This window comes from Salmo salar, chromosome ssa06, assembly GCF_905237065.1.
Source record: "Salmo salar chromosome ssa06, Ssal_v3.1, whole genome shotgun sequence".
In the NCBI taxonomy this organism is placed as follows: Eukaryota; Metazoa; Chordata; class Actinopteri; order Salmoniformes; family Salmonidae; genus Salmo; species Salmo salar.
The window spans coordinates 68,880,656-68,906,899 of record NC_059447.1 but is presented as its reverse complement, the minus strand read 5'-3'; the positions used below and the strand labels follow the sequence as shown (position 1 = coordinate 68,906,899).

Genomic DNA, 26,244 nt, shown 5'->3' with positions numbered 1-26,244 from the left:
TCTTTGAGTGTCAAAAAAGATACACGTTATATAACACTATTTGAAGCGTTAAATAAGCTTTAAATTGGACACGTCAAATAACACAAGTCTATTATAGAATGTTGCGTGTGCTGAATTTGCATGTGCAAGCCAAGCGCCACCACTACTATCAGTAGCACTGTCAAAGCTGTACAAAAAAAGATAGTAAACAAGCACACACCGGCTAGAAATTATGTGTTTACAATACCGCGTTGGTGAAAATAGACCAAATGGGGTGGGTCACATGGGCTATTAACAGCTTACTTCACAACATACACTTAGTATTTCTTTCTTAGCTACAGGATACATATCTCTATTGCATCCTACATAATTTATGAAGCAGCAAAGAGATTTTTGGACTCACATTGTTGTGATGTGCTTGAACAGGAAAGTGGTGCGCCGGTCCTTTGTGGGCAAATTTTGTCATCAAAGAGAAAGACGCTGGATTTACAATTCCGAGTTGAATGACTGTTCAAAATGTTTGAATGGTCATTCCCAGTTGCAATGCTTGCAGTTAGCCACTGTCACCTCCCCGATTCCATACAAACCACTCATTGTTAAATCTGCGATCTCCAAATTGTTGTTTAATGTTTATGTCCAATGGCCGATGAGCACCAATACATTTTATCTATATTTTCTCTTCATTATTTCTCTTCATATGACAAGGATTAAAAAGGATTTGCCAGTAGACTTGATTCATGATGATGACTGCTAGCTAAGACTGTGAAAGTAAGATGTTGACATGATCAGTCCAATCAAAGCTACTGTACATATAATGTGATTTGATGTCATTTCTGTGGCCAATGACCTTGAGCCTTCTTGAAACAGCACTTGTAATATAACTCTATGGCAGGACCCAAAGGGCTGAAATGTTGGATGTCTACCCTTTCTAAGAACTTAAGCTTGGTGATTGCGTAAGGTCCCCATGAGTGACAGAACACTGAGCCAATCATGGTGCAATGCTCCTATTTTCTGCTGGCCCGCCCCTCCACCACAGAAAGCACTGAGCTAGGCTGAAACACCTGCATTTTGTAGCTGCCTTACTCAATAAAACAAAAACAGACCATGTCTATATGTATATACAGCTCTGGAAAAAATTAAGAGTCCTCTGCAAAATGATCAGCTTCTCTGGTTTTTCTATTTATAGGTATGTGTTTGGGTAAAATTAACATTTTTGTTTTATTCTATAAACTACTGACAACATTTCTCCCAAATTCCAAGTAAAAATATTATCATTTAGAGCATTTATTTGCAGAAAATGACAACTGTGCAGTGTTGTCAGACCTCGAATAATGCAAAGAAAATAAGTTCATATTCATTTTGAAACAACACAATACTAATGTTTTAACTTAGGAAGAGTACAGAAATCAATATTTGGTGGAATAACCCTGATTTTCAATCCCAGCTTTCATGCATCTTGGCATGCTCTCCACCAGTCTTTCACATTGATGTTGGGTGACTTTATGCCACTCCTGCTGCAAAAATTCAAGCAGCTCGGCTTTGTTTGATGGCTTGTGACCATCCATCTTCCTCTTGATCACATTCCAGAGGTTTTCAATGGGGTTCAGGTCTGGAGATTGGGCTGGCCATGACAGGGTCTTGATCTGGTGGTCCTCCATCCACACCTTGATTGACCTGGCTGTGTGTCATGGAGCATTGTCCTGCTGGAAAAACAAATCCTCAGAGTTTGGAAACATTGTCAGAGCAGAATGAAGCAAGTTTTCTTCCAGGACAACCTTGTACGTGGCTTGATTCCTGCGTCCTTCACAAAGACAAATCTGCCTGATTCCAGCCTTGCTGAAGCACCCCCAGATCATCACCGACCCTCCACCACATTTCACAGTGGGTGGAGACACTGTGGCTTGTAGGCCTCTCCAGGTCTCACAGTGGGTGGAGACACTGTGGCTTGTAGGCCTCTCCAGGTCTCACAGTGGGTGGAGACACTGTGGCTTGTAGGCCTCTCCAGGTCTCACACTCACTGTGAAATTTGGTGGAGGATCGGTGATGATCTGGGGGTGCTTCCCTGATTGACGGGTCGCCACTGACAGAGGAGCTTTGACGCACCATGGAGCCACACACAGAAGCAGTGCAGAACTGGGCACTTAAAATGCCGTATTAATGGTATGGTTTACTGTCGGAAATGGTTGATAATGTCTTTGCAACCGGCAACAGGCCCACATAGGAAAGCCATGCCACAGGCAAAATAGTTTTAGGTCCCACAGACATAATATTTGTTTAGCCTACCCCAGTACTGCATGGTAAGCCACAAACGTGATCTTTTTTAGTAGTTGACAAGTCAGAGGTCAACACAAACAATGTTGGTCATTCCCGTGGGTGCTGTGTGTGTTTCAATGACACTTTCCCTTTCTCTTTCCCTTTCTCTTTCTCTTTCTCTTTCTCTTTCTCTTTCTCTCTCTTTCTCAGAGGAGGGGATAAAGGGGGAAGTGATGACAGAGAAGTGCTGAGGGGGCTCTTTGTCTTTGAGCACTATAAACCTCTATCTATTTCATTGTGTCATTGTTTGTTTTAAGGACGTCGGCTGTGTTTAATGTAGTTCCAGGGCATTTCAGAGCCTGTCTCTGCCGAAGCACCTCCAAGGCGCGCAGTGGGCTTTGGTCGGTCGGCTCAGTCCACTGCCTGCCTTGCATAGATTCTCTTTGATTTAGCTCTCCCTACTCTGATAGCAGTTGTTGTGTTCCCGTCTTTCATTTACTTTGTTGATATATTGTTCTGCATTTCAAGGTTAGGCTAAAGAGACACTCTACTGTGCGCTTAAAAACTTCCTGTAGTGTCACATTTTGAAAACCAAAATGGAGATGTCAGTTTGTAATTCTAACTGCGGTTGTGGCACATACAACAGGCGAAGATGTAAAGTAGGCCTTTGTAAGACCAATTAAGATGTTTAGAAAATATCTGCAATTTTAATGAGGGTTTGACTGAAGCCATATTTGTTTCAGCTTCAGTGAGCTTTTTTTTAATTGCCTATTAATTCCAAGATATGTTTTCTGAACTGAATATCATATTATACAAATAATATGACACACTTCTCCAAATAGGAGATTGTGTTTCTATATATTTTTTTATTAGGCTATATCATTCTCCACTACTTCTTAACTCTTATCAACAGGTATATGTCAAATTGTTGTGTGTGTGTGTGTGTGTGTGTGTGTGTGTGTGTGTGTGTGTGTGTGTGTGTGTGTGTGTGTGTGTGTGTGTGTGTGTGTGTGTGTGTGTGTGTGTGTGTGTGTGTGTGTGTGTGTTTATACAAAATATGACTCATTCCTCTAGGAGAAGAGTTGGAGAGACATCAGATTGAATTTTTCTGCATTAAATGGATCTTGTTTACAGTATCCAGCGATGCAGTCTAACCCTGCCAGTCAGTCAGTCATCAGGAAGAAAAGGAGAGGGGCATCACCAGGAACCACAGTCTCACTGTCCTTGTGCCATTTATTCATAACGTGGATGATCAATTTGACTAGTCATTGTGGGGAAGTAGATTCATCCTTTAAATACAGAGGTATAGGTTGTGTTTACACAGAAAGACCAATTCTGCTCTGTTTCCCAATTATTGGCAAAAGATCTGATAGGTCCAAATGCCAATTGGCAAAAGATCAGAATTGGGCTGACTGTGTAAACACCGCCTATAGAGTACCACAGTACGAGTCATAATAGCCATAAAACCTAGTGGTCAAACAAGGAAATGTTTCCAATCGTTTTCCCACCATTCATTTTTCCTATAGGGGACACTTAATATAAGGGCTGTGTTTCGTGTAGGCTTGCCTTGGTGTGACGTTTTGAGAACCGTGTAATTGTCTCTAGGACAAGGTGACTTTTATCAATATATTTGCTTGTATTTACCCCCCCCAAAAAATGAAACGCTAATTAGCAGCTAATGTGGCTATCATAAAGAACTACAAATGTCATGATGATCTGGAAGAGACTGCCGAATTGAGGCAAAGGTAACAATCTCTGGATTAACTATCTAAAGTTAGCTAAATGTAGTAATTCATAAATTGTCTACATTTCTTTAAATGAACAATTCTGTGAACTGTCTTGTGCAATTATTTTATGGAGACAATGCTTGCTAACAAAGGTGTCAGCTAGAGTTGACGTGTGGAAGCTTGCAGGGATTTGTAGTCTTGCACGATGTCTACTTTGATGCTAATTAGCATTTTCGAATCTGAGAGTAAATAGAGACTATATTGATAAAAGTCACCATGTCCGCGAGAGATTTACATGGTTATCAAAATGTCATGCCATGGTAAACCTATTTTAAGTGGGTTTTTTTTATTCCTTATGGGAAAATGAATGGTGGAAAAATGATTGGAACCATTTCCCTGTTTGACCGCTAAGTTTTATGGGTATTATGACACCTCCACTGTGGGGCTCTACTGACATAGATAGTAACCTAATCATCCTAATTTCCAAGTACAGTTTTCCTCTTTAAGTAATATCTCTTCCTCACACTGACTTTTCTTCAGTACAACACATAACATCCAGATGAATGTTTTTCTATTTCCCTTACAGAGCCATCATCATCATCATCATTGTCACCTGCAGGGACCTGGTTCTCTAGTGAGCGTGTCTCTGATTACACTTGAATACATCAAGTCGTAAGGTTGTGCATCCTGTTGGGCCTGGTAAGAGTGTGAGACGCCTACTCATTCCCAGCGCTCGCTGCCGTCTCTCTCCTGCTCTCCTCTTCTCTTTTCTCCTCTCCAAGCGAGAACCTTTTTATCCAGGGACCCCGAGACCTCTCTGGAACAAAACAGCTTTTAGTTTTATACCTCTTTCTCTCTCTCTCTCTCTCTCTCTCTCTCTCTCTCTCTCTCTCTCTCTGTCTCTCTCTCTCTCGCTCTCTCTCTCTCTCTCTCTCTCTTTGCCTGTGTTTTCACAAATAGCACCTCTTTTCTCTCTCTTTGTCTCTCTCTGTCTCTCTCTCTTCTCCCCCCCCCTCTCTCTCTCTCTCTCCCCATCTCTCTCTCTCTCTCTCTCTTTCCCTCACTATATCCCCTCCATCACTCTCTCCTCTGATTATTTTTCTGAGAACTGTGTCTTGTGAAAAGCGTGGAGCGTTCTGGTCAGATAATCATGTCATTATCTGATTGAGAGGTTTTTGTAAGCATCATTGCTTAACAGGCTACTTCCACATGTACTTTTGTCTGTTTATGTTGATGGACCTCCTTATGCCTGTTTCTCAAAACCTGCATGCGTTTCCCAGAATAATGTCATTATAGGTAGTTACCTGGGAAATCACATTGCACTGTCTTTTAGTTTGTGTTATACAGATCTGAATGTAGGCTCCTTGCTGGTTATAAGCCAGTTGGTATTGATAAATGAAATGTACTTATCATGAAATAATTCAATAATAACAATAGCCATACAGTTAAATAAAAAAATACTTTGGTATGTATAGCAATGTGGTGTGAAATTGTGTCTGGTAAAATAATAGTATCATTAATAATAATTGTGATACATAATAATAATAATAATAATAATAATAATAACACAAGAATTATGATAATAATAATATTAATAATAAATAGCAATAGTAATTAATAATCCTTATTGTAATTAAATCACCATCCAAAATGTTTCTCTCTTGAGACCCGTTGTTGGGCAAAATTAGTAAGGAGGGAAATAGGCCAGTGACCCATCTCAGAATTCCTGCCTGCCTAACTTGTGCGCGCGCCTATTACCAAGACCAGCCAGCCGATTATAGTTTAAAATGTACGTTAATAAAACCTCTGGGAGAAAAGCATGTTTTCATTCTCTCCCTTAATGCCTCCTCCCGTGTTGATCCACCAACTCAATCCCTAATAAATATGTCAATAAAGTCACCCATCAGCGCGTAATGCGCCGCTTATCAGCCGTGGCCATCAAGGTGGTGATGCGGCACACTCGACAGAAAGGGAAAAATTTGTTTGAAATAAATAGTGTTGATCCATCTGGAATGGACCGAGATAAGAGGTGCCAGTGTTAACGAACACGTTTCCGCTACACCTCATCCGAGTCTTCCTTTTCCAAACACAGTCTATTTAATGTCCCGGCCTGTTTTTCCATGGAGCGTACGCACCGAGGGCACCGTGGGGAGATGAAGCCAAATTAACTGGCCGAGTTGGGGAGCGGGGACGGGACACCTGCTTTGGAAAAGAGACTCCAGACACTAAAGTTCGCTGACTTCATTACAATTTATTCACCCTCAAAAACACTTGCTTGCGACATGGAAAAGAGACTCGCCTTTCCTTTTTGGCATTTGACAGAAAGACATAGGAAAGTCATAAGACTTCTGATTAAGCACGTCGGAATCCTGTTTATGTAACGGATAGTTCGTTTTATTATAGCAGGCATAATGGACTGAAAAAAGTGGACTGTAACTTTGCATCTAAGGGTTTAAAAACAACAGCTGTAGCTCCATAAAAATAGGTGCAATTTATATTGGATTAAAGATAGCCCAGACACACCTGATGAGTAATGTTTCGTTTCATCAACATTAGGACTACATACTACAAATACTACTACTACCACTACTACTAATAATAATAATAATAATAATAATAATACTTTACACTTATGCTATGTTTAAAACTCCTCTAGAAATAGAAATCCAGGCGACATAGGCTACATGTAGCCTATATAGGCCTGCACATTGACGCTAACCACATTCCTGATTCCTATGAAATCGTATTAAGAATGATGTTAGTGTATGTAACAGTAGGAGTAGAGTATAATGTAGTAGTCTATAACGTCCATTTTCCGTTAATGTTGCAGAGTGACGGTCATGGATGTTCTTCCTCCACAAAATATTATGCATAACGAGGAGCCTGCTGAACATTTTTCTAACATACGACTCAATAACATTAGAAGTCGTCTATCAAATGAAACAAGAGCCCGATTCTATTCACACATTTTGTGTACAATATATATATTCTTTAATTTAGGGAGGAATCTTATAATTATAATTATTGAACACGTACGGAACTAGGGCTAACGACAGAGTGTTTTACAGAACACCGGTTCAAATATCTACTACAAACATGTGTGAAAATTGTACACTGAAATATAGGCTATTAATCTAAAATATTTCGAAGTGAATAACATGTCTGTTCAATTGACTAGGTGCTGATTAGTTGTTACAGGTGTATCGAGTTCAAATATGCAGAAGGGAAAAAGTAAGGCTTAGAATTCCAAAGGGAATAGTCAAATCTTTGCAAACTAAACGCCTATAGGCTACTTGCCTGAATATCAAATATAAAACATGAAATGTGAGGATTATAATGTAACATCTAAATTGATCATTTCAATGCTTATAACGACACAGACTGATATTTGCTTAGTTATAAATATAGTATTAATATGCAGTGAAAAAGAGAGATGGAATTTTGTTTAAATGAGTCTCACTCTGTGACCTGGGAATTAAATAAAAGTTAAGCCTAACACAAACTCGCATTTGAGATTGCTCCAGCCCGTGTTATCAGGCAATAAGCTAATAATCACACACGGTTTGACATTCCATGATATAATGTAGTCAAGCCTTAGCATGTTGCTCTGTGGTCGGTAAATCAAACGAGGGTAGTGATATATCGACACCATGCCTTTCTGAGCCCCCGCGCCCAATGCCATATTAAACCCCTGGCCTCTGGAGACGCACGTATCCAATACAGAATAGCCTACAAATAACACGCCAACGTTCATATCTTATCGTTGTTACAAGCATAATGTTGCACAAAACAGCCATACAAACTCAATAAGCCCAATTGAGATATGACAATGTAATCTCTTATTGAATGGCAAACTTGGGGGAAAAATCTAAATTAAAAGTTGTTGCGTAAAATGAGTGCGAAATGTGTTTTAATGGATACCTTTTTACATTCGTTCAAACGACATAAACACGTATTCGTGACATAAAATCTTAATTCAGTGTCTTAAAATATGAACCATTATCAAATGTGCACAACAATATGTGCATAACATGAATGTTTATGCAAAACATTATTGACAGAATCACAAAACAATAAGCCACTCCAAAATGATATTTTCTTACATATTCACTCACTGATTTGTAAAGAAAGTGATAAGTAAGAGTTTTTTTTGCCTGTCGGAGTCCCATTCCTCGGTCAAGTTTAGTGCGTTGTACTCCTCCCGGACCCGATGGACAGTTCTTATTGGTAGGTACGAACCGTTACATCACCAAGCTTATGACGCGCCGTCTTCCTGTTTCCTTCAGCTGTGTCTTAAAGTGAATCTTGTTGGTGGAGGAGAGCTCGAGCATCAAAGCTCTGCATCGCGTGCGCCTCGGAGACACACACTCACACCAGCTGCTACGACATCACCGCCACAGTCTTTCAGTCTCGAGAGGAGAGGATAGAGGAGAGCGGCGGAAAATAGCTATTTTATGTCTTTTTTTCTGTTCTATGCGCACGCTTATCACTCACTTTACTCTTGCTCTTCCTTCCCCGAGCAATTATAACATTCAACGTCTCCCGGGGGAAGAGTCCATATTCACTTTCAGCAGTAAAAGGAGCTCGCTTTTCTCTTCATCTGCGGGGTAAGTAACCTTGTCCTCAGATACCTCCCTCTTGTTCTTTTGCGTCGCGTGCGCTCGGTGGGCGGAAAAAAATAAACAAATCAAAATGATAAACAGCGGAATATATTCTGATGAAAGACAACGTTACCTTTACGATATTATTTGACTGAATTGTTTTTATTTCACTTAAAGTGTGACAAAGATGCGTAATTTTTATGAAGGTGATGTGTGGATGAATTTATCCTTCTAAATCGCTGGCAGACAGATCATTTCTAACTTTTAAAAGTAAGTTACTGTCTTTTAAAGTTTGGTCAGTTTTAAATAAATGTTTTTTGGCATGTAAAGACGCTCAAGGCTGTCTGAGTTGGTTTGATTTGATCGAAGACTGAAGTCTGTGTTATCTTTTCATCTGTGTCGGCTACACCAGTCATTTTCGTTGGCATATGGTCTTTGTTCCGATAAACGTTTTTCTTTCATGTCTATTCTTATTCGTCCAGTGTTATTTAGTAGGAACATATGTGTCGTTTCGATGTAAACAAGCTTGGCTTTATCGTTTTTAATATCTGAAATATAACATATCAGATAGGCCAGATGTGATCTACTCTTTGAATTTTAACATGTTTCAGTCAAATAGGTGCATGTACTGTTTCCCTGGTATAGTTTATTGTAGTGCGCTCGCTGCTTGAATTTATGGTAGTGCCAAGAACGGTAAAATTTTGACGGGGGAAAAAACGTCCCAAGTGTACACTATGGAGACAACAGGGATATTTGGCACAGAGGCGCACAACCCGTCACCCCGCTCTCACCATTTTTGGTGCCTAAAGTCTAGCAGGCCTTATTGTTGTCATATTTAGAATTTTCGGTCCTAGACTTGCTTGAATAGGTTACTTTGCTCTGTTACAATTCCAAAGCGGTTATGAACTTTTCTTTTAGTTTAGTTTTGTCCTTCACGGTGCCCCGTTCTCACTCTCTCAGAGTTTGAAAGATCCTGGGAAAAGGAGCGAGGGGGAGTTAAAAGGGCTGGAGAGACGAGCATAGCTCATTGTTCAACTGCGGTCATATTTCCTTGAAATTGTTGAAAGGTCTTCCAAGTGATAGACTGCGCATGGGCAATGGGGGACAGGTGCGCCGTCGGAAAAGACAGGTGCTGGCGGCTCTATTTTGAGCGATAACGACATAGCCCATTGTTAAGGTCTTGTGGCGCTTAAGTCAAGGTTTTCTTGGAGATATATCACCCTTGTTTGCACTTATGGAGATGGATGGTTAGAGAGAGTTGAGCCAGAGACATTTATCAGAGTCAGACAAAGACGTGGTTTTATTATAGACCAAAATTTGCTTAGTGTGTGTAATATATTTCCTTTTCTTTTGCCACAAAATATGTCAAGCTTTCCGAACCTTTTTTCTTTTTCCTTGAGCTTCAGCAATAATGTGCTAGTTTTATATATTTTTGTATTTCAACATAAGTTACTCCATCTTACTGCTTGTTTTTCTTGTATTGCTTAACAACACAGTACTAAGACTATCTCAAAAAGTTTCCATTTAAAGTGGTGTGTGTGTGTGTGTGTGTGTGTGTGTGTGTGTGTGTGTGTGTGTGTGTGTCCATGCGCATGTGTGTGTGCTTGTGTGTGTGTGTGTGTGTGTGTGTGTGTGTGTGTGTGTGTGTGTGTGTGTGTGTGTGTGTGTGTGTGTGTGTGTGTGTGTGTGTATTAGAAAAGAAAGTGATGCTTGATATGCATGGTTAAGTTAGTATGGTATATATGAAATTGTCATATACTATAGGTGATTCATAGAGTCCCATGTGAAGATAAAGAATTGGTTACTTTATAGATGGGATGGTCAGAAAGTCATACTTTTCCTGTGGCCCCATTTTCAATATCCATATCTGATTGGTTTAAGAAAATAGAAATATTTGTTTAAAAAAATTACTTTGTCTCTCAAAATATGTCTTGACATCTCATCTGATAAGTGACAGTATATTTGCATTGTCAATTTGATTGTACTTGTACTAAAATCTTAAATAGTATTTGACAGATTTTAATGTATAGATTTGAATGAATGTTCTCTAGTAAGAGACCTTCAACCTTCAAAAACCCTCTTCACCCGATACGTATGTTATTAATATAGATATCCTATTAGATTGTCTCCCTGCTGTTTCACTTCAGAATTACTTTAGTAGTGTTTCTGATAGGATCCGGGTTTTAGAAGAAGGACTCTCCAGGATGCAGTCTGGTTATCTTGCACGATATTGTCTATAAAGGTACTCAATAGTTGAGATGAGGAATGGGAAATAATATCATAAAATAATTCTCAAATTTCATATAAAAGTTCCTTTTTTTCTCTATTGACAGTGAATGTTAATTCATTCTGTAAATACACTGAATAAAAGTCCCTGACAAAAGACTGCATGCGTAGCTGTCAGCCGATGCTTACATAGCAGTACTGATGCTGTCTGGATTGCGACAAAATGTTTCCTTTCATAAAGGCATTAGGTTTTTGTTAGAGCGCTTTAAGTTGCTCCTTGGCAGAGTTGACCCATGTGACCCGTTCATTAGAGTAGAATTAACCAGCTTTGCTAGATGAAAAGACAAGCAAAAAGCCATAGAAGTGAGCCCCTACTGGCACAAAATCAATAAGCTTATTTATCTGTATTTATGTCGTTTTTCTATTATTGTTTAATTTAAGATTGTGATATTCTGATTCATTTGGCTGGAAGAAGCTCCCCTCCAGAATAGCTGACAGTGCGAGTGTGTGGATTCGATCAGGGTGCAATTTTTAAGAAGCGGTCTGGAAATAGGCTTTATGTTTATGGCACATTATGATAAAAGTACTATAACACTTGCAATAGGGGTGATATGTGGTTTGGATGAATATAGTTATTGTATTACATACACTTAATTAATTGCTTTGGATATGAGCGTCTTCTAATCTAAAGTAATAAAATGTAGCCTAAAATGTAAATTACGTAGTGATGACTTTAGGAGAGGAGATTATAATTATTAAGACAGCAACAGTTTACTGTGTCTTTATGGCATTCTCAATCCAACCTCAGCCTTTCTCTTTAGTCTATGACTTAATGGTTTTCTGCACCGGCTTGAAGCGCACAAACATGGAAATGAGGACAAGTACTTAAATAATTATCATAATGTTATGCAGCTTTTTGTTGCGTGGGAACTGGTTCAGTGTTACACAGGCAGGCAGCGTGAAACAGGGGACAGACAGGGGAAAATGTAGGGTGTGTCTGAAATGGCACTTTATGCCCTATATAGTGCACTACTTTTGACTAGAGCCCTATGGGCCCTGGTGTTAAGTAGTGCACTATTCAGGGAATAGGGTGCCATTTGTTAGGACTTTGCCCTGGAATGCAAAGACAAGGCCTAGTTCTGACCCCATCACTCCTGCCTTCTGCTCTCTCTTCTCCCTACAGTCATTAGTTATGTTGTCTAAATGGAATCATGTAGTCGACAGTCGATGCTGCCTGTCCTTAGGTATTGCATCTAGTCTTGAGATAAAACCGTATCGCTAGTACATTTTTATACAGTGGAGTGATGTTACTCTCTGGAGCACTGCTATTCAATTATTTCTAACATTCTTTGGTAGTAGGAATATTAGGACTTTATTTATTTATTATTTGAAAATATATTTAATGTCAAGTTTTGATATCAGACAATATAGGTACATTTTAAAGTGAATGATCCATCCCCTTCAATGAATCAATACATGTTTCCTTTCTGTTTTCTTGCTGCCAGGTGTCATTCAGCAGCGGTCCTAGAGGAGTGGCTTTGTGGGATATGGCCCAATAGCAGCAGCCCGTGATGCCGGACCATGACAGCGACTCCCTCCTGAGCAGACAGACCAAGAGAAGACGTGTGGACATCGGTGTGAAGAGGACCGTGGGCAGCACCGCCGCCAACACAGCAGCAGCTACAACCAGCGCCGACATCGCCTGCGCCAAAGCAGCCATCTTCAGTGCCATGAACTCTCTCAACTCCCACCACCACGGCTCCGACGCAGACTCCACGGACTGCTCCATGGTGCAGCCACACGGCCCCACTGGGGTCGTCACAGCAACCGACAGCGACTCCAAGTCCAACGTGCTCCGGAAGCTCCTGAAGAGAGCCAACTCGTACGAAGACGCCATGATGCCCTTCCCTGGTGCCACCATCATCTCCCAGCTCCTCAAGAGCAACATGGCCAAGAATGGAGGAGGAGGAGAGAGAGGAGAGAGAGGGGAGAGAGGAGAGAGAGGGGAGAGGGGGGAGAGAGGGGAGAGGGGGGAGAGAGGAGAGAGAAGAGACGGGGGGTTCCCCGGGTCGGGCCTCTCAAGTGGGGGTTCCGAAGCCCCCCAGGAGGATGCCTGCAGTAACTCGTCTCAGGACAGCCCCCAAGAGTGCCTCTCCCCCTTCGGCCGCCCCTCGGCTCTGGGCGCCTTCGACCTGGAGCGCCTCAACGATGAGCACCTGCGGGCCAAGCGCGCCCGCGTGGAGAACATCATCCGAGGCATGAGCCACTCGCCCAGCGTGGTGGTGCCCGCACGCCATCTCGGAGAGCGGGACCGTGAACGGGAACAACGTGAACGGGAGAGGGAGCGAGAGATGGACGGGGACAGGGAGATGGAGATGGACTGCCCCCCACAGCCGCCTAGCCCCAGGGGAGAGGTGTGCAGCCGGGAGAACAAGAGGAAGCAGCGCCTTCCCCAGCAGCAGCAGCAGAGCTTCACCCAGCTGGTGTGCCAGCGTAAAGAGCAAAAGCAGGAGGAGCGCAGGCAGCTGAAGCTGCAGCTGGAGGACATGCAGAAGCAGCTGCGCCAGCTGCAGGAGAAGTTCTTCCAGATCTATGATTCCACTGACGATTCTGAGCACGACCTGGCTCACGACCTGGGCAACATGTCTGAGGACAGCGCCGGGAGGTCTGATGCCGGGGGAGATGACCGGGCAGACCGCTCTGACAACGAGATGTCAGACCTGGACCCAGGACACTTCCTGGACCGGGCCAGGGCATTGCTCCAGGAGCAGGCCCTGCTGGCAGAGGGTAACAAGCCCAGGAGAGAGGGGCTGGTCCGGGGGAAAGGTCCTGGTCAGGGTCCTTCCTCCTCCATGCACCATGCGGAGGGCAAGCAGCTGGCTGAGACGCTGAAACAGGAGCTCAACTCAGCCATGAACCAGGTGGTGGACACAGTGGTCAAGGTGTTCGCCAAGCCCCCGCGCCCCGCACCCCCCCAGGTCTTCTCGCCCCTCCCCATGCCCCCAGAGAGGTTCGGGGTCAACGGTGAGGGCCCCAACTTCCACACAGCCAACCAGCGTCTGCAGTGCTTTGGTGACGTCATCATTCCCAACCCCCTGGACTCGTTCGGTGGCATGCCCATGCCTGGCGCCAACGACCAGACAGAGGCGCTGCCCCTAGTGGTGAGGAAGACTCCGACAGAACACCATCACCAGTCCTCAGCTGTGGGTGCCCACGGGGGCCACCACCACCCTTCCCTGCACCCCTCCTCCCTCTCTGCCTCCATGGGATTCAGCCCCCCATCTTTCCGCCACCCCTTCCCCCTGCCTCTCATGGGCTACCCCTTCCCGAGCCCCCTGGGCCCACCCTCCGGGGGATACCCAGGGAAGGACCGCTCCTCCCCAGACTCCATGGACCTGTCCAGGGAGACCACCAGCCTGCGGACCAAGATGTCTTCAGTGCATCACATGGGGCACCACCACAGGTCGCTCTCTCCCAGCCACCCCGGGAACACCGCAGAGGGGCTCTCCCTGTCCCTCATCAAGTCAGAGTGTGGAGACATGAGCGACATGAACGACATCTCACCATACTCAGGCAGCACCGTATCCTTCACCACACTGAGGGAGGGAGGGAGGGATGTGAGTAGGAGAGTGAGTTAGAGACGCTATAGATGGGATACTTGTTCATCTTAGATATTGTTATGACTATTGCATATTATTGCTAAATCACCAAACTTATTGCTTTTCCTCTTCTCTCCAAAATGACTGTATTTTGTATTATTATATCCCCTTCTCTCTTCAAAGTGGTTAAATGCACTCTAGTCACCTACGTATCACTTTACCATTGGTCAGATAATGTCTCTATGACATTTCGTAGCCCTGATTCCCATTTGAAACATGACTGAAAGAGACAAAAGCTATAGCAGGCTGAAGTTGAGCACAACGGCTGTCTATAGTGACTCCTATAGTTTACCCCTGTGTGCCCCAATCATGGCCTGCAGATAAAGAGCTAATGTCCCTATGGGAGGATCACATTCACCCTACTGGGACTGGAGCCTAAAAGCCTCAACTAATCCCTTCAGTTAGCCCTTTTCTCCTATATAGACCTGTCTTTACATACACCTTTCACTCATGAAGCTTCCATAGCACTTATTTTGAGTGATCTCCATCCCTGATCATTTAATATCTATGCTGTATATCTATGGTGACCTATGGTAAACAGACTAGCAACTAGTGAGAATTGACCGTGATGAAAATTTTTTTTTCTTGTCTGAAAGCATCTAACATTGATGTTAGGGTATAGCTACTGTATGTTAGTGTTGATGTGTGTCTGTGTTGTGATCGCCTCAGGGCACGGCCTTTGTGTGTGTGTGTAGGAGATAGGGTTTGCCTGAGGACTCAGTAAAGATGTGTATTTATGGCCACCTGTGTTTCCTCATGTCTCTTATCATCCCCACATTGTAAAAAGGAACAATCGGTGTCGTTGCTTTTCTCTTTTCTCCGTTTCATAAAGATCTGTCAACAGCCTGGGGGGCCTTCAGCTGTTGCTTGGCACCCAAATACTCCTTCTTTTTTTCTCTCTCCCTCCCAGTCTTTTCTTTTGAAGCGGACGTTAACAGGTGTTTTCGGCGAGCTGTTTGCCTTTCATTACGGCACCTTGTCTTGTCTTCTGACCCAAGAGTTAGCGCTTCCCAGAGATCTATAATCATCTGCTCTGTCGCTCCCAATGGAGGGATGAAGAGAGAGAGAGAATCAGACGTGGGAGGGAGGTAGAGAGAGAGGTAGAGAGAAAGAGAGAAAGAGAATAAAACAATTAAAACAATAACCACATAATCCAGATGCTGTTGCTTCTATTGTGGTGGTAATTATTTTGGGCCATTAACAGATGTACTACCATTAATGGAAAGAATAGTTAGAACAACGCGGCCATGTGTTACACGTTGTTTTCTTCCCATCTTTGGTTCATTTCACTGGTTGGGTGTTGATTGTTCACGGCAGTTTTAGAAGTTAACAATAAATGTTCTTTTTTATGACTTTGACTGTGAGTCGTACTGTCTAAAGTGACAGTTGGTAGTCTTAATGCAATAGTAATAGCAGTGATAGAAGTCATTGTAGTACTAGAACTAAAGATGGCACAGATTGTCAGACATTTTTTGGGGTGCGTTAAAGTTCACCGGCATTCCGCAACGTTTTGCGCAGCAGATGGCTGCCATCAATTTCCTAATTTGTTCTCCGACTCTGAGTATCTTGTCCTTACACCTGGAATGAAGAAGTGAACCATCTATTTCCTCTCATGACTTTGGGGTTTTGGGGAAGTGCTGTAGTGAATGATGATGTCTTGTCAGATGTGCTCAGATAACACTCGGCCAGCTGGTACAAGGAAACCATCATGGCTAAATAATAGCTGTGTGTCACCCCAAGTCCAATCACTATTACATTTGCAAGCTGTGAGAGAAATAAATTCATCAAGAGAATCATGTGTCTGTAGATCTATGTGACTTAAAAATACTTTATTTCGTTATATATCAATGTAATCTCTTGTAATGTTGTGATTGTCCTTAGTTGTGAATTCATTTGTATTTAGAAGCGAGAGCGTAGTAGTCTCTTTGGGAAAGCCCAGTCTTATCAGTCTGACAGCTGAAATCCACCTTGCCATACTTGAAGAGAACAGCCCTGTCCCACTCTGCCCCATGTCTCTTTCTCCTCTCTCTTTTCTCTCCTCTCTCTCTCTCTCTCTCTCTCTCTCTCTCTCTCTCTCTCTCTCTCTCACTTCTCTCTCTCTCTCTCTCTCTCTTTCTCTCACTCTCTGAGGGGCCATTGTACCCCTCGCTCTTGAAGCAGATGGTGTGGTGTGGAGAGTGGAGTGCTGCTCTTTTGGCCAGGCCTGTTGGAGTCGGGCTACCCTGCCAGGGTTCTCCCCATAGGCCCTCTTCCCTCCCTCCTTCCCTCTCTCTCTCCCGGCCTATAGATGGCTTCCATACAGCCCTCTCTCTCTTTCCTCTTCCTGGGCCAGCAGACAATACTAGGCCTGGAGGACCTGATCCATGATCCAGCTTGGTTCACGGTCCCTGGTTTTTAAAGGGGGGCCCTGGGTAACCCTGAAGTCAAGGGCACTCCCATCTCCCAGCACATACCTTCCTTGTCAAACGCATGATTCTTGAGTGATTGTCATGACACCCCATTATTGAGTGTAGAAACAGTATCTAATTAAAAGGTGCAACCATAGCTATATAAATGTGCAATCCACAGTGAATCGCAGTGAGTAGTATGCCATCGTCTTACATACAGACTTACAGAGTAGCCCTTTCATTTGCGGTTCAAGAGATAATAGTTACTACTGATTGCTTCTGCTCAAGGAGAGAGACCTTTTTAATTTGTCTCTGAGTTTTATTTGTGCCCCTCCCCCCATCATCTCCTTTCAATGTCTTAGCCGCAGATTGATATCAGCTGAATTATACGGCTGTTAATGCACCGTGGAAATGGTTTGGGCCAGTCCGCAGCGCAGATGTGTTCCAGGGACGCAGCGCCCATCGCTGGCTGGGTTCACTGCCTTGGCAACCCTCCTCCTCCTCCCTCCTCCTCCTCCTCCTTCTCCTCCTCCTCCTCCTCCTCCTCCTCCTCCTCGTCCCGAGGTTTGGCAGCACTAGGGAGGCTGGAGGCTGGAGGAGGAGCAGGGAAAGGAGGGGGTGTAATTGAGGTTGGAACAGCTCTATCGCTCAAGGTGCCCCCCCCCACAGACCACCACCACACCCTCTTTTCTCCTGAGACTTCCCTTGGAAAACCTTGGTCTCCAAAATCTATGATGTGTGTATTTTGAATGAATAAGGTCTACAGCTCTGTTATAGAGAGACAGGGTTGTTCCTTTTAGACCTCGCTTTCACATCAATATGAAGCCAACATCACGTCAGTAGCTCCTGTCTTTGGTTGGCATATCTTATCGCCAAGCCATTAGGCTCCTCTCTCATAACCAGTGTTAACTGCTTTCTTTGTCTTGATATGCAAATGTATCCTTTTTTCTTCCTTATTTTGGGGTGGAGGTTGGAGGGGTATGATGGGGAAGAGGGAAAGGCGTTTGCTTACTTTGACTGTGAAATGAGCTCCTTATGTAAAGGCAACGGCTGTGGCGCTGGCCAGCATTTTATTTACCGTAACACGCTCACACCTAATACAGAGAGGATGCTAATCTCAAGCAAATGGCTTGGCCTGGCTTCACTCACTACTCGCTAATAACTAACAACTCATTTAAGATTGGCCCTACCTTACTCCAGTGCTATTGCTAACCTAAAATAATTATTGTGAAATGTATTAGTTTGGCCTATATCTAATGTAGTCTTTAAGGAAAACAATTAAGTGACTAATTATTGTACATTAAAAACATGTTAATTACACATATGTTACATATTAAAAACACATAAACTGAAATAGCAGGGGTTCTAGGTCAAGTTGCGTACCATAGCTATATGACTACACATTAAGATGCTTTGCTAGGTCGGCCATTTTAATGACTATTTTCCCTCCAAAAAAGAGTACATTTCTTTGACGGCGGCCATGTTCAGATTCAGGAGGGTCTCTCCCCCAACCACCTGAAGAAGGCCAAGCTCATGTTCTTCTACGCCCGCTACCCCAGCTCAAACATGCTCAAGATGTTCTTCTCCGACGTCAAGGTGAGCCACACCCAGACACCCCAACCTTTCACCTCTCACATTTTCACCTCTGTCGTCATGGAAAGGAGTAGAATTATGTAGCCCCTAAAGTTAGATTTGGGCACTGATCCAGGATCAGATTACCCTCCCCCAAATCCTACCCTTAATTATTTACCCAGGGGTTATGGGGAGATTTCCGTGAGGGTAAGCTGATCCTAGGTCTGTGCCTAAGGGCGGGTGCTACCTGAAGCTCAACATCAAATCAAATCAAATGTTATTGGTCGTGTACACAGTTAGCATTTGTTATTGCGGGTGCAGCGAAATTCTTATGTTCTTAGTTCCTATCAATCAATACAGTAATTGTCACTTAAGCATAAACATGTCGTACATCAGTAGATGTATAAACATACTTTTGGATGGCACTCCTCTGTCTACCTATTGCTGTCACCATAGTTACCGATCTGTCCAGGTGTGTTCAACGCCGTCTGTGTGTCCGTCCTTTGTCTTCCCAGCGGAAGTGACTGTCCTTGCCACCGCTGACAACTGGAAGGACAGATCACTAGGCCTGGTCTTTTCTTCCTGTATTTCTCTGCCTGTACTCTCACCTCAGACTACAGTTAAAAGAGGAAAATGAGTGAAGCGGTTATTCTTCTCACTTCTCCTGAGTTGTTCTTCTGGGATAGTGCTGTACTAACATGAAGTGTCTGTTTTAACATGCATGGTGTATGGTGTATGGTGTATGGTGCATGGTGTATGGCGTGTGGTGTACGGTGTATGGTGCATGGTGCATGGCGTACGGTGTACGGTGCATGGTGTATGGTGTACGGTGCATGGTGTATGGCGTACGGTGTATGGTGCATGGTGCATGGCATACGGTGTACGGTGCATGGTGCATGGTGTATGGTGTATGGTGCATGGCGTACGGTGTACGGTGCACAGTGTATGGTGCATGGTGCATGGTGTATGGTGTATGGTGCATGGTGCATGGCGTACGGTGTACGGTGCATGGTGCATGGCGTGCGGTGTATGGTGCATGGTGTATGGTGTATGGTGCATGGCGTATGGTGCATGGTGCATGGTGCATGGTACATGGTGTATGGAGTTTTGGTGGAGTTTGTGTGTCTTGCTGCATTGCTACTGTATGAGGACCTTTCCCATACTACACTACTGTACATATTTATTTGGACAGTGAAGCTAAAACTTTTAATTTGGCTCTATACTCCAGCATTTTGGATTTGAGATCAAATATTGTATATGAGGTGAGATCAAATATTGTATATGAGCTGACAGTACAGAATGTCACCTTTTTTTGGGGGGGTATTTTCATACATATCTATTTTACCGTTTAGAAATGAAAACACTAAATGTATTTAGTCCCTCCATTTGATAGTGTCATAAGTATTTGGACAAATCACTTATTTGTGTATTAAAGTAGTCAAAAGTTAAGTATTTGCTCCCATATTCCTAGCACGCCGCAATTACTACATCAAGCTTGTGACTTTACAAACTTGTTGGATCCATTTGCAGTTTGTTTTGGTTGTGTTTCAGATTATTTTGTTCCAAATAGAAATGAATGGTAAATAATGTATTGTGTCATTTTGGAGTCACTTTTATTGTAAATAAGAATATAATAGGTTTCTGAACACTTCTACATTAATGTGGATGCTACCATGATTACAGATAATCATGAATAAATTGTGAATAATGATGAGTGCGAAAGTTACAGAAAGTTACAGAGGCATAAATATCCTACCCACCAAAGAATGCTAACCTCCCTTGTTATTCAGGACCAGGGGAATCTGTGGGGGTAAAGTTCAGGACCAGGGACGTATGTGGGGGTAGAGTTCAGGACCGGGGGGATCTCTGGGGGTAGAGTACTGGACCAGGGAGGTCTGTGGGGGTAGAGTACTGGACCAGGGAGGTCTGTGGGGGTAGAGTACTGGACCAGGGAGGTCTGTGGGGGTAGAGTACTGGACCAGGGAGGTCTGTGGGGGTAGAGTACTGGACCAGGGAGGTCTGTGGGGGTAGAGTACTGGACCAGGGAGGTCTGTGGGGGTAGAGTACTGGACCAGGGAGGTCTGTGGGGGTAGAGTACTGGACCAGGGAGGTCTGTGGGGGTAGAGTACTGGACCAGGGAGGTCTGTGGGGGTAGAGTACTGGACCAGGGAGGTGAACTAACAAAGTAGGAGGATGGGCTCATTGTAACACAATAGCTGTGTTGCTGTCTTGTATGCAGCCGATTGCTATGGTTTTTGTTGTTGTTACGTTGTGTCCCTCTCTGACTGTAAGGAGGGTAAACACTGTGACAGATCCAGGCCATCTTATTCAAATCGGCAGATAAAGGTCCCTTTTTTCCCAGCTGCCCGCTCTCTGTCACCATGGTCACCAATCACTAACCACAACCCCCAGGGTCATGTGACACACTTGCAGGGGTGTAGTGCTGCCGAAGCATGGAGGAGAGGCACCCCCTCACTTTTGAGAATAAACGGAGCTGGTCAACTATTTCTGGACCATTTATACTGATAACTTTTTTATTATATTTAATTACCACAAAAATGTTATGAAAAACTATAGAATGACAAACCAAATAAATATGTATAGTAGCCTAGAGGTGAATGGTGGTTTCTCCCGTCTTCTCTCTGGCGGTGGGGAGAATGATGAAGTAGGCTATGTTAGTTTATTGCGGTGGCCCGTCAGAGGCTTGACCACTTTGTAAAAAAAAAAAAAAATTCTCTATGTTGTCTGCCTTTATGTTCATAAAACTCCATGGAACCCTTCTTGCGCAGTGGAACCCAGAATGATATGTGACCACTTGGTTACAGTGACACTGTTCTTCCGAGGACACCCAAACCAGAGTGGCCACCGCAAAGCCCAAGGAGCCTGACCCTCTCTGTAAGTTGCTGTAGCCCTGCTTAGGATATTTAGCCTACATTGGCTACTGGTTGAGACACAGGGCCCATTCTAGCTTGGTATGTCAGGGTGGGCAAGTGGAAATGTGAATTGGGCCAAGTTGGAGGTAACAATGCAGGTTCTAGTTTATGGAGATGCATGAATACACCACACCAAAAGAAAGATTCCTGCTATTCCAATTAGTAAGGATTTGTGCTCACTACTTGGTCAATTTATTTGATAGCATGTTTAATCTATGAAAATACATTCTATGAATTGATAGTTCACCTCTCAGTTTTGTTTTATTCTGTAATAGGATATATTGTAACCATGTGTTCAAGCTAGTTTAATCAAAGTTTATTCATGATACAGCATGTAAGCTATACAATACAATGCAATGCCTAGTCGCAATAAAGCTCTCCTCACAAACAGGCTATGGCCTATAGCCTACAAATAGCTATACCATCTCGTCTTAGACCTGTTAGGCTATAGGCCTAGTGCAAATGATTGTTATTTGTTCCTGAACTGGCTGAATGCAGAGCTATCCATCAGCTATCCTTCAGCACCACAAGTTGGTTAAACTTCTTTAACATCGTTGCACGATCCTGGCGCTGTCCTTTCAGCACCACAAAGGGATCCAGTCGCTTAAAATAACGCTCGTCAAGATCTGATACAAATACAAAATAGTAAAGCTAGATTAAAGCTTAGTCAATGTCTCGCAAGATCACATAATGATTCATTAGCATTTTACATAACAGAACCGAATATAATAGCATAGCAGGCCTATAACGTTACTGTTACACCAACAACCCCTCCTCATTCCTGAAGACATTTTAGGATGGTTAGCTAAAGCTGAATAGTCCCCAAAAAATGATCATGCGCCAAAACTCAGCAGCCTGCGTCACTAGGCAGGCTATCTGCTTTGATTGAAACAAAATACAACAAAGGCTAATAGTTTGTTAACACCATCTGCTCTAATTCGCTCACAAAACAGTAATTCAAACAGATCTAAATGTTCCCATGAAACTGATTGAGATCAATCAAATGATTGGCATGGAGATGCCGTTTGGACGTTTCACTGGTAAAACATGAATACTTATCATTAACGATTGACAGTGATGATGGTCTATTTTGAAATGAAGTAGCCTTGGTATTTGATGTTCCTGAGACAATATGTGTGTGGGGCGTAGGCAGACGTTGCAATTGAAGGATGCATTTTATGCATATTCTAGAATTCAATTAGCTACTCTTGTCAGTACAAACTTGGATTGAAGAAATGATGACATCTTTTCATGTTTTGTTGTTGTTGCTCCCTCACCTAAAAAAAATAGCTCAACACTACTGCGCATCCTCAACACACACCCTTGTCGAGTTTTAGGAGGGGTGATGATGTGTGTTTCGTGGGTGTGATAAGGGGTGGGGGGGGGCACTCTCACTGGCAAGGCGGGCACCCAGGCCACTTTCACTCCCTGAGATTAGACGATAGATTCTGCCACAGTATGACTGGATGATAGTGTCTCCTAGTTTTGTTGGCGACCCAAAACACACCAGCTAGGCTAACTAGCAGGGTTAGCATATTTTCCCCCATTGTTTATCAGTATCCTTCTCTGACAAATGATTTTTACAAGGAGGTATCTCAAATTGAATGGCATTACCATACACTTAAACAACAGGGTCAAGTAATGAAGGGGATTAAGATTGTAGTGTCTTTGTGTTGACTATCACTGGTCTCCGTGTATGGAAATGGGAGCTGCTAGTCACTGACTAATTATGCATGACTAGCTAATGCACGGCAAGGAGAGTGGCTTTCTGAGACAAACCTGCTCTAAGAGCTATTAAGATCTTGACTGATAAGGTCCGACTGTAGAAGTACCTAAAGAACGTGGGAAGTGGGTTGTCCCGGCAACGGCATGACACGGCGCAGTCTTGGCGCTCGTTAACTGGGGATGGTGGAAGGGCGTTCTGACTCCTGATTGGTAAATGTTGTGGTAGATTTACCATAATATGGTTGCTGTTGTGACGAAGGACAGTTCAGGGTCAGGCTATCTTTTCACTTCATGACAGATCAACAGATGAATTTGTGTGTTTTGACACTGTTCTGTTAACCATCCCTATTGATCGCCAATTACCAGCTGCTCTGTTTTGACAAGGCCAGACAGGTCTTAACCTTGTCGTGTGTCAGTTTTTTAATGTGAGACGTTACCTGAGGAAATATGACGTTGATGTGGTCTTAGTGACAGTAAATGACCATGTTGTTTTTTCATATGGTGTATATATATATATATATATATATATACTCTGAATTAGCAAACGAGGCACCAAGGTTATTCAAACAGTACTCATGATGTCTCAAACTGATGTTGTTGTGAAAATCTCTCTCTCTCTCTCTCTCTCTCTCTCTCTCTCTCTTCCACTCCATCTCTTTATCTCTGTCCCTGTCCGTGGCCTTTGTGTGTATTCGGCACACTGGCCTCAGTATTTGCGCAAGTCATGTGCTGTGGAGAGGATGAGGTCAGGAGGTTTTTCCTTTCTATATGTCATTCTGTTTCTTTTCTTTTTTTCCGCTGATGGTGTGGCATGCCGCCGCGTGCTACGAAAAGCCAGGCGCTGGATTTGAGTCGCCGCTGTAACAAAGGGCCACTTTCCAGGGCCAGTTTGTGTAGAGTCAGCCAATAGGCAGCGAGAGATTATCTCCCACAATTCACCCCTGTGAAAACAGGAAGCGGTAGAAAGCCCTGATGACTGTGGAGAGGGACGGACCGCTTCTCTTTCTGCTCCTCTTGTTGTTTTTCAAATAGCTTGGTGGTCTGAGGTCATGTGTATGGATTCTCACTCCTCGCCATTGTTTGGCAGGCAGGCAGGGAGATGAACGGACGCAGAGCAGTGTCTCTGGCTGGCTGGCTGGCTGTCCAGGGCAGAGCTGCTGGGTGACTTTGACTGTACTGTCTCTGTCATCACAATGTGCAGGTGACGCCTTGTTGGTGCGTCTCTCTCCTCTGAGGCCTTGCAGCCTGTCGTCTTTGTGGTGTCATATACTACAATGGTCACTGATAATACAGAATGAGGATTGAACATGATGTAAAAACTTTTATCAGCAGCTCTCTAAAATATTACTGAATAAGATTATGAAGACATGTATTTCTCTGTTGTCTTTAAGATAAGGAATAGGACCTTGTTTAGGTGTTGAAAGAGTGTTCAGTGTTTTCCTTCTCTGGTGCTAGGTTTATGATTTTATGTAGATCTACACTGAACAAAATGATTAGCGCAGCAAGTAAAGTATTGGTCCCGTGTTTCATGAGCTGAAATAAAAAAATGATAGAAATGTTCTGTACGCACAAAAAATATTATTTATTTCAGATTTTGCACGCAGATTTGTAATCCATCCACCTGACAGGTGTGACATATCAAAAATCGGATTAAACAGCATGATTATTACACAGGTGCACCTTGTGCTGGGGACAATAAAAGGGTGAGGAGTATTTATGTCTGTTTTCCCCCCTTTTGTGGGGAAAAACGAATTCTGATTGGCTGGGACTGGCTCCCCAGTGGGTGGGCCTGGCTGCCAAGTGGGTGAGCCTATGCCCTCCAAGGCCCACCCTTGGCTGCGTCCCTGCACAGTCATGTGAAATCCGTAGATTAGGGCCTAATTAATGTATTCCAATTGACTGATATCCTGATATAAACTGTACAAATCTTTGAAATTGTTGCATGTTGCGTTTATATTTTTGTTCAGTATAGGTTGCATTATAGGGTGGTGTATGTGTCATTCCTCTGTTGTTAGCTTTTAAGGTTGTCCTTTCACAGGCTCTCGGTGTGTGTGTAGCCAATCACAGCTACACACACACACACACACACACACACACACACACACACACACACACACACACATACTCCAACAGGCTCTTTCTCCACGGACATCTCATGTCTCTCTGGGCTGACCCCTGCCAGCTCAGATTAAGGGGTCCCGTTGATGTGTTGCTTTGAAATAGTTCCCCTGACTGAACACTGACGGAACACTGAACACTCTGGTTCTTAGCTGATACCAGGGGGTCTTTGTCCCCCCACAAGCAACTTAATGAACCAAAAATGGGACCTGATTTGTTGTAGCAGCAAAGAAATTTAGTTAAAATGTTGTCTCTCGCTCTCCCATCTCTTTTTCTTCCTCTCTCCCTTTCCCTCTCCCCTTCTCTGACTACATGTATGTTCTGATGAAACCATGTTTCATCCTTGTATAGTAGATATTCCATATAGTAGATAAGTATGCGTAGTGTTAGATAGATGTTGAGGTATAAAGTGTAGCCTGTATAATGAAGCCATCTCTGTCCAAAGTGATACATGTAGAAGTCAGAGGCTGGAGTGACAATAAAGGACTCCATGTGAGTGATGACATCTCTTTCACTGACTTTAATCTCAGTATGCAGCCCTCAATCACTCACACATACACACACACACACACACACACACACACACACACACACACACACACACACACACACACACAACGCACTCACGCACGCACACACACACACACACACGCACACACACACACACACACAGGCACACACACATGCACAGGTACTGCTCATCTCAACCAAGAGAGAGTGATGTGTCTGAACATTGACTAATCTGTGATAGTGAACCTGCATATGTGTGTGTGTATATGAGTGTGTGTATCTCAGAGTATATGTTGTGGACGTTGGTTCTTGCCTGTGTTTTTGGGACTACGAATGTGTACAAGAATAGCCCCAGTGTGTATTTGTAAGTGTCAGTAGTTTGTTTGTTTGACACTCTGATGTCATGACCCTTGCTTGCTGACAGCTCACGTTCCTACGCTGCCCTGGTTTATTGTCCAGCCCCGCTGTTCTGCTCACCCCCCTCCTCTCCTCCCAACCCTAACACACCCCACTGTTCTGCTCGCCCCCTCCCAATGCTAACATACCCCGCTGTG

The 26,244-nt window shown here is 43.5% G+C and overlaps 1 protein-coding gene and 1 long non-coding RNA gene across 3 annotated transcripts in view; one reads left to right on the top strand and one right to left on the bottom strand.

The window, feature by feature from the left end:
• Nucleotides 1-1,565: 1,565 nt before the first annotated feature.
• Nucleotides 1,566-8,347, bottom strand: LOC123743483 (uncharacterized). Its single transcript, XR_006770308.1, has 3 exons — nucleotides 8,075-8,347; nucleotides 4,573-4,776; nucleotides 1,566-1,682 (listed from the first exon to the last, which is right to left on the bottom strand). It is a non-coding gene; the product is annotated as an uncharacterized lncRNA (long non-coding RNA).
• Nucleotides 8,110-26,244, top strand: part of LOC106607956 (prospero homeobox protein 1) — a 43,569-nt gene continuing 25,434 nt past the window's right edge. Inside the window, exons 1-3 of one of the 2 annotated variants that reach the window (XM_045720930.1) lie at nucleotides 8,110-8,566; nucleotides 12,292-14,367; nucleotides 18,321-18,428. In XM_045720930.1, the coding sequence (XP_045576886.1) occupies nucleotides 12,358-14,367; nucleotides 18,321-18,428 (2,118 nt within the window). In that variant the 5' untranslated portion in view covers nucleotides 8,110-8,566; nucleotides 12,292-12,357. Of the gene's footprint in view, nucleotides 8,567-8,662; nucleotides 8,831-12,291; nucleotides 14,368-18,320; nucleotides 18,429-26,244 lie in introns of those variants that run through there. The other variant, XM_045720931.1, reaches the window with a different exon arrangement.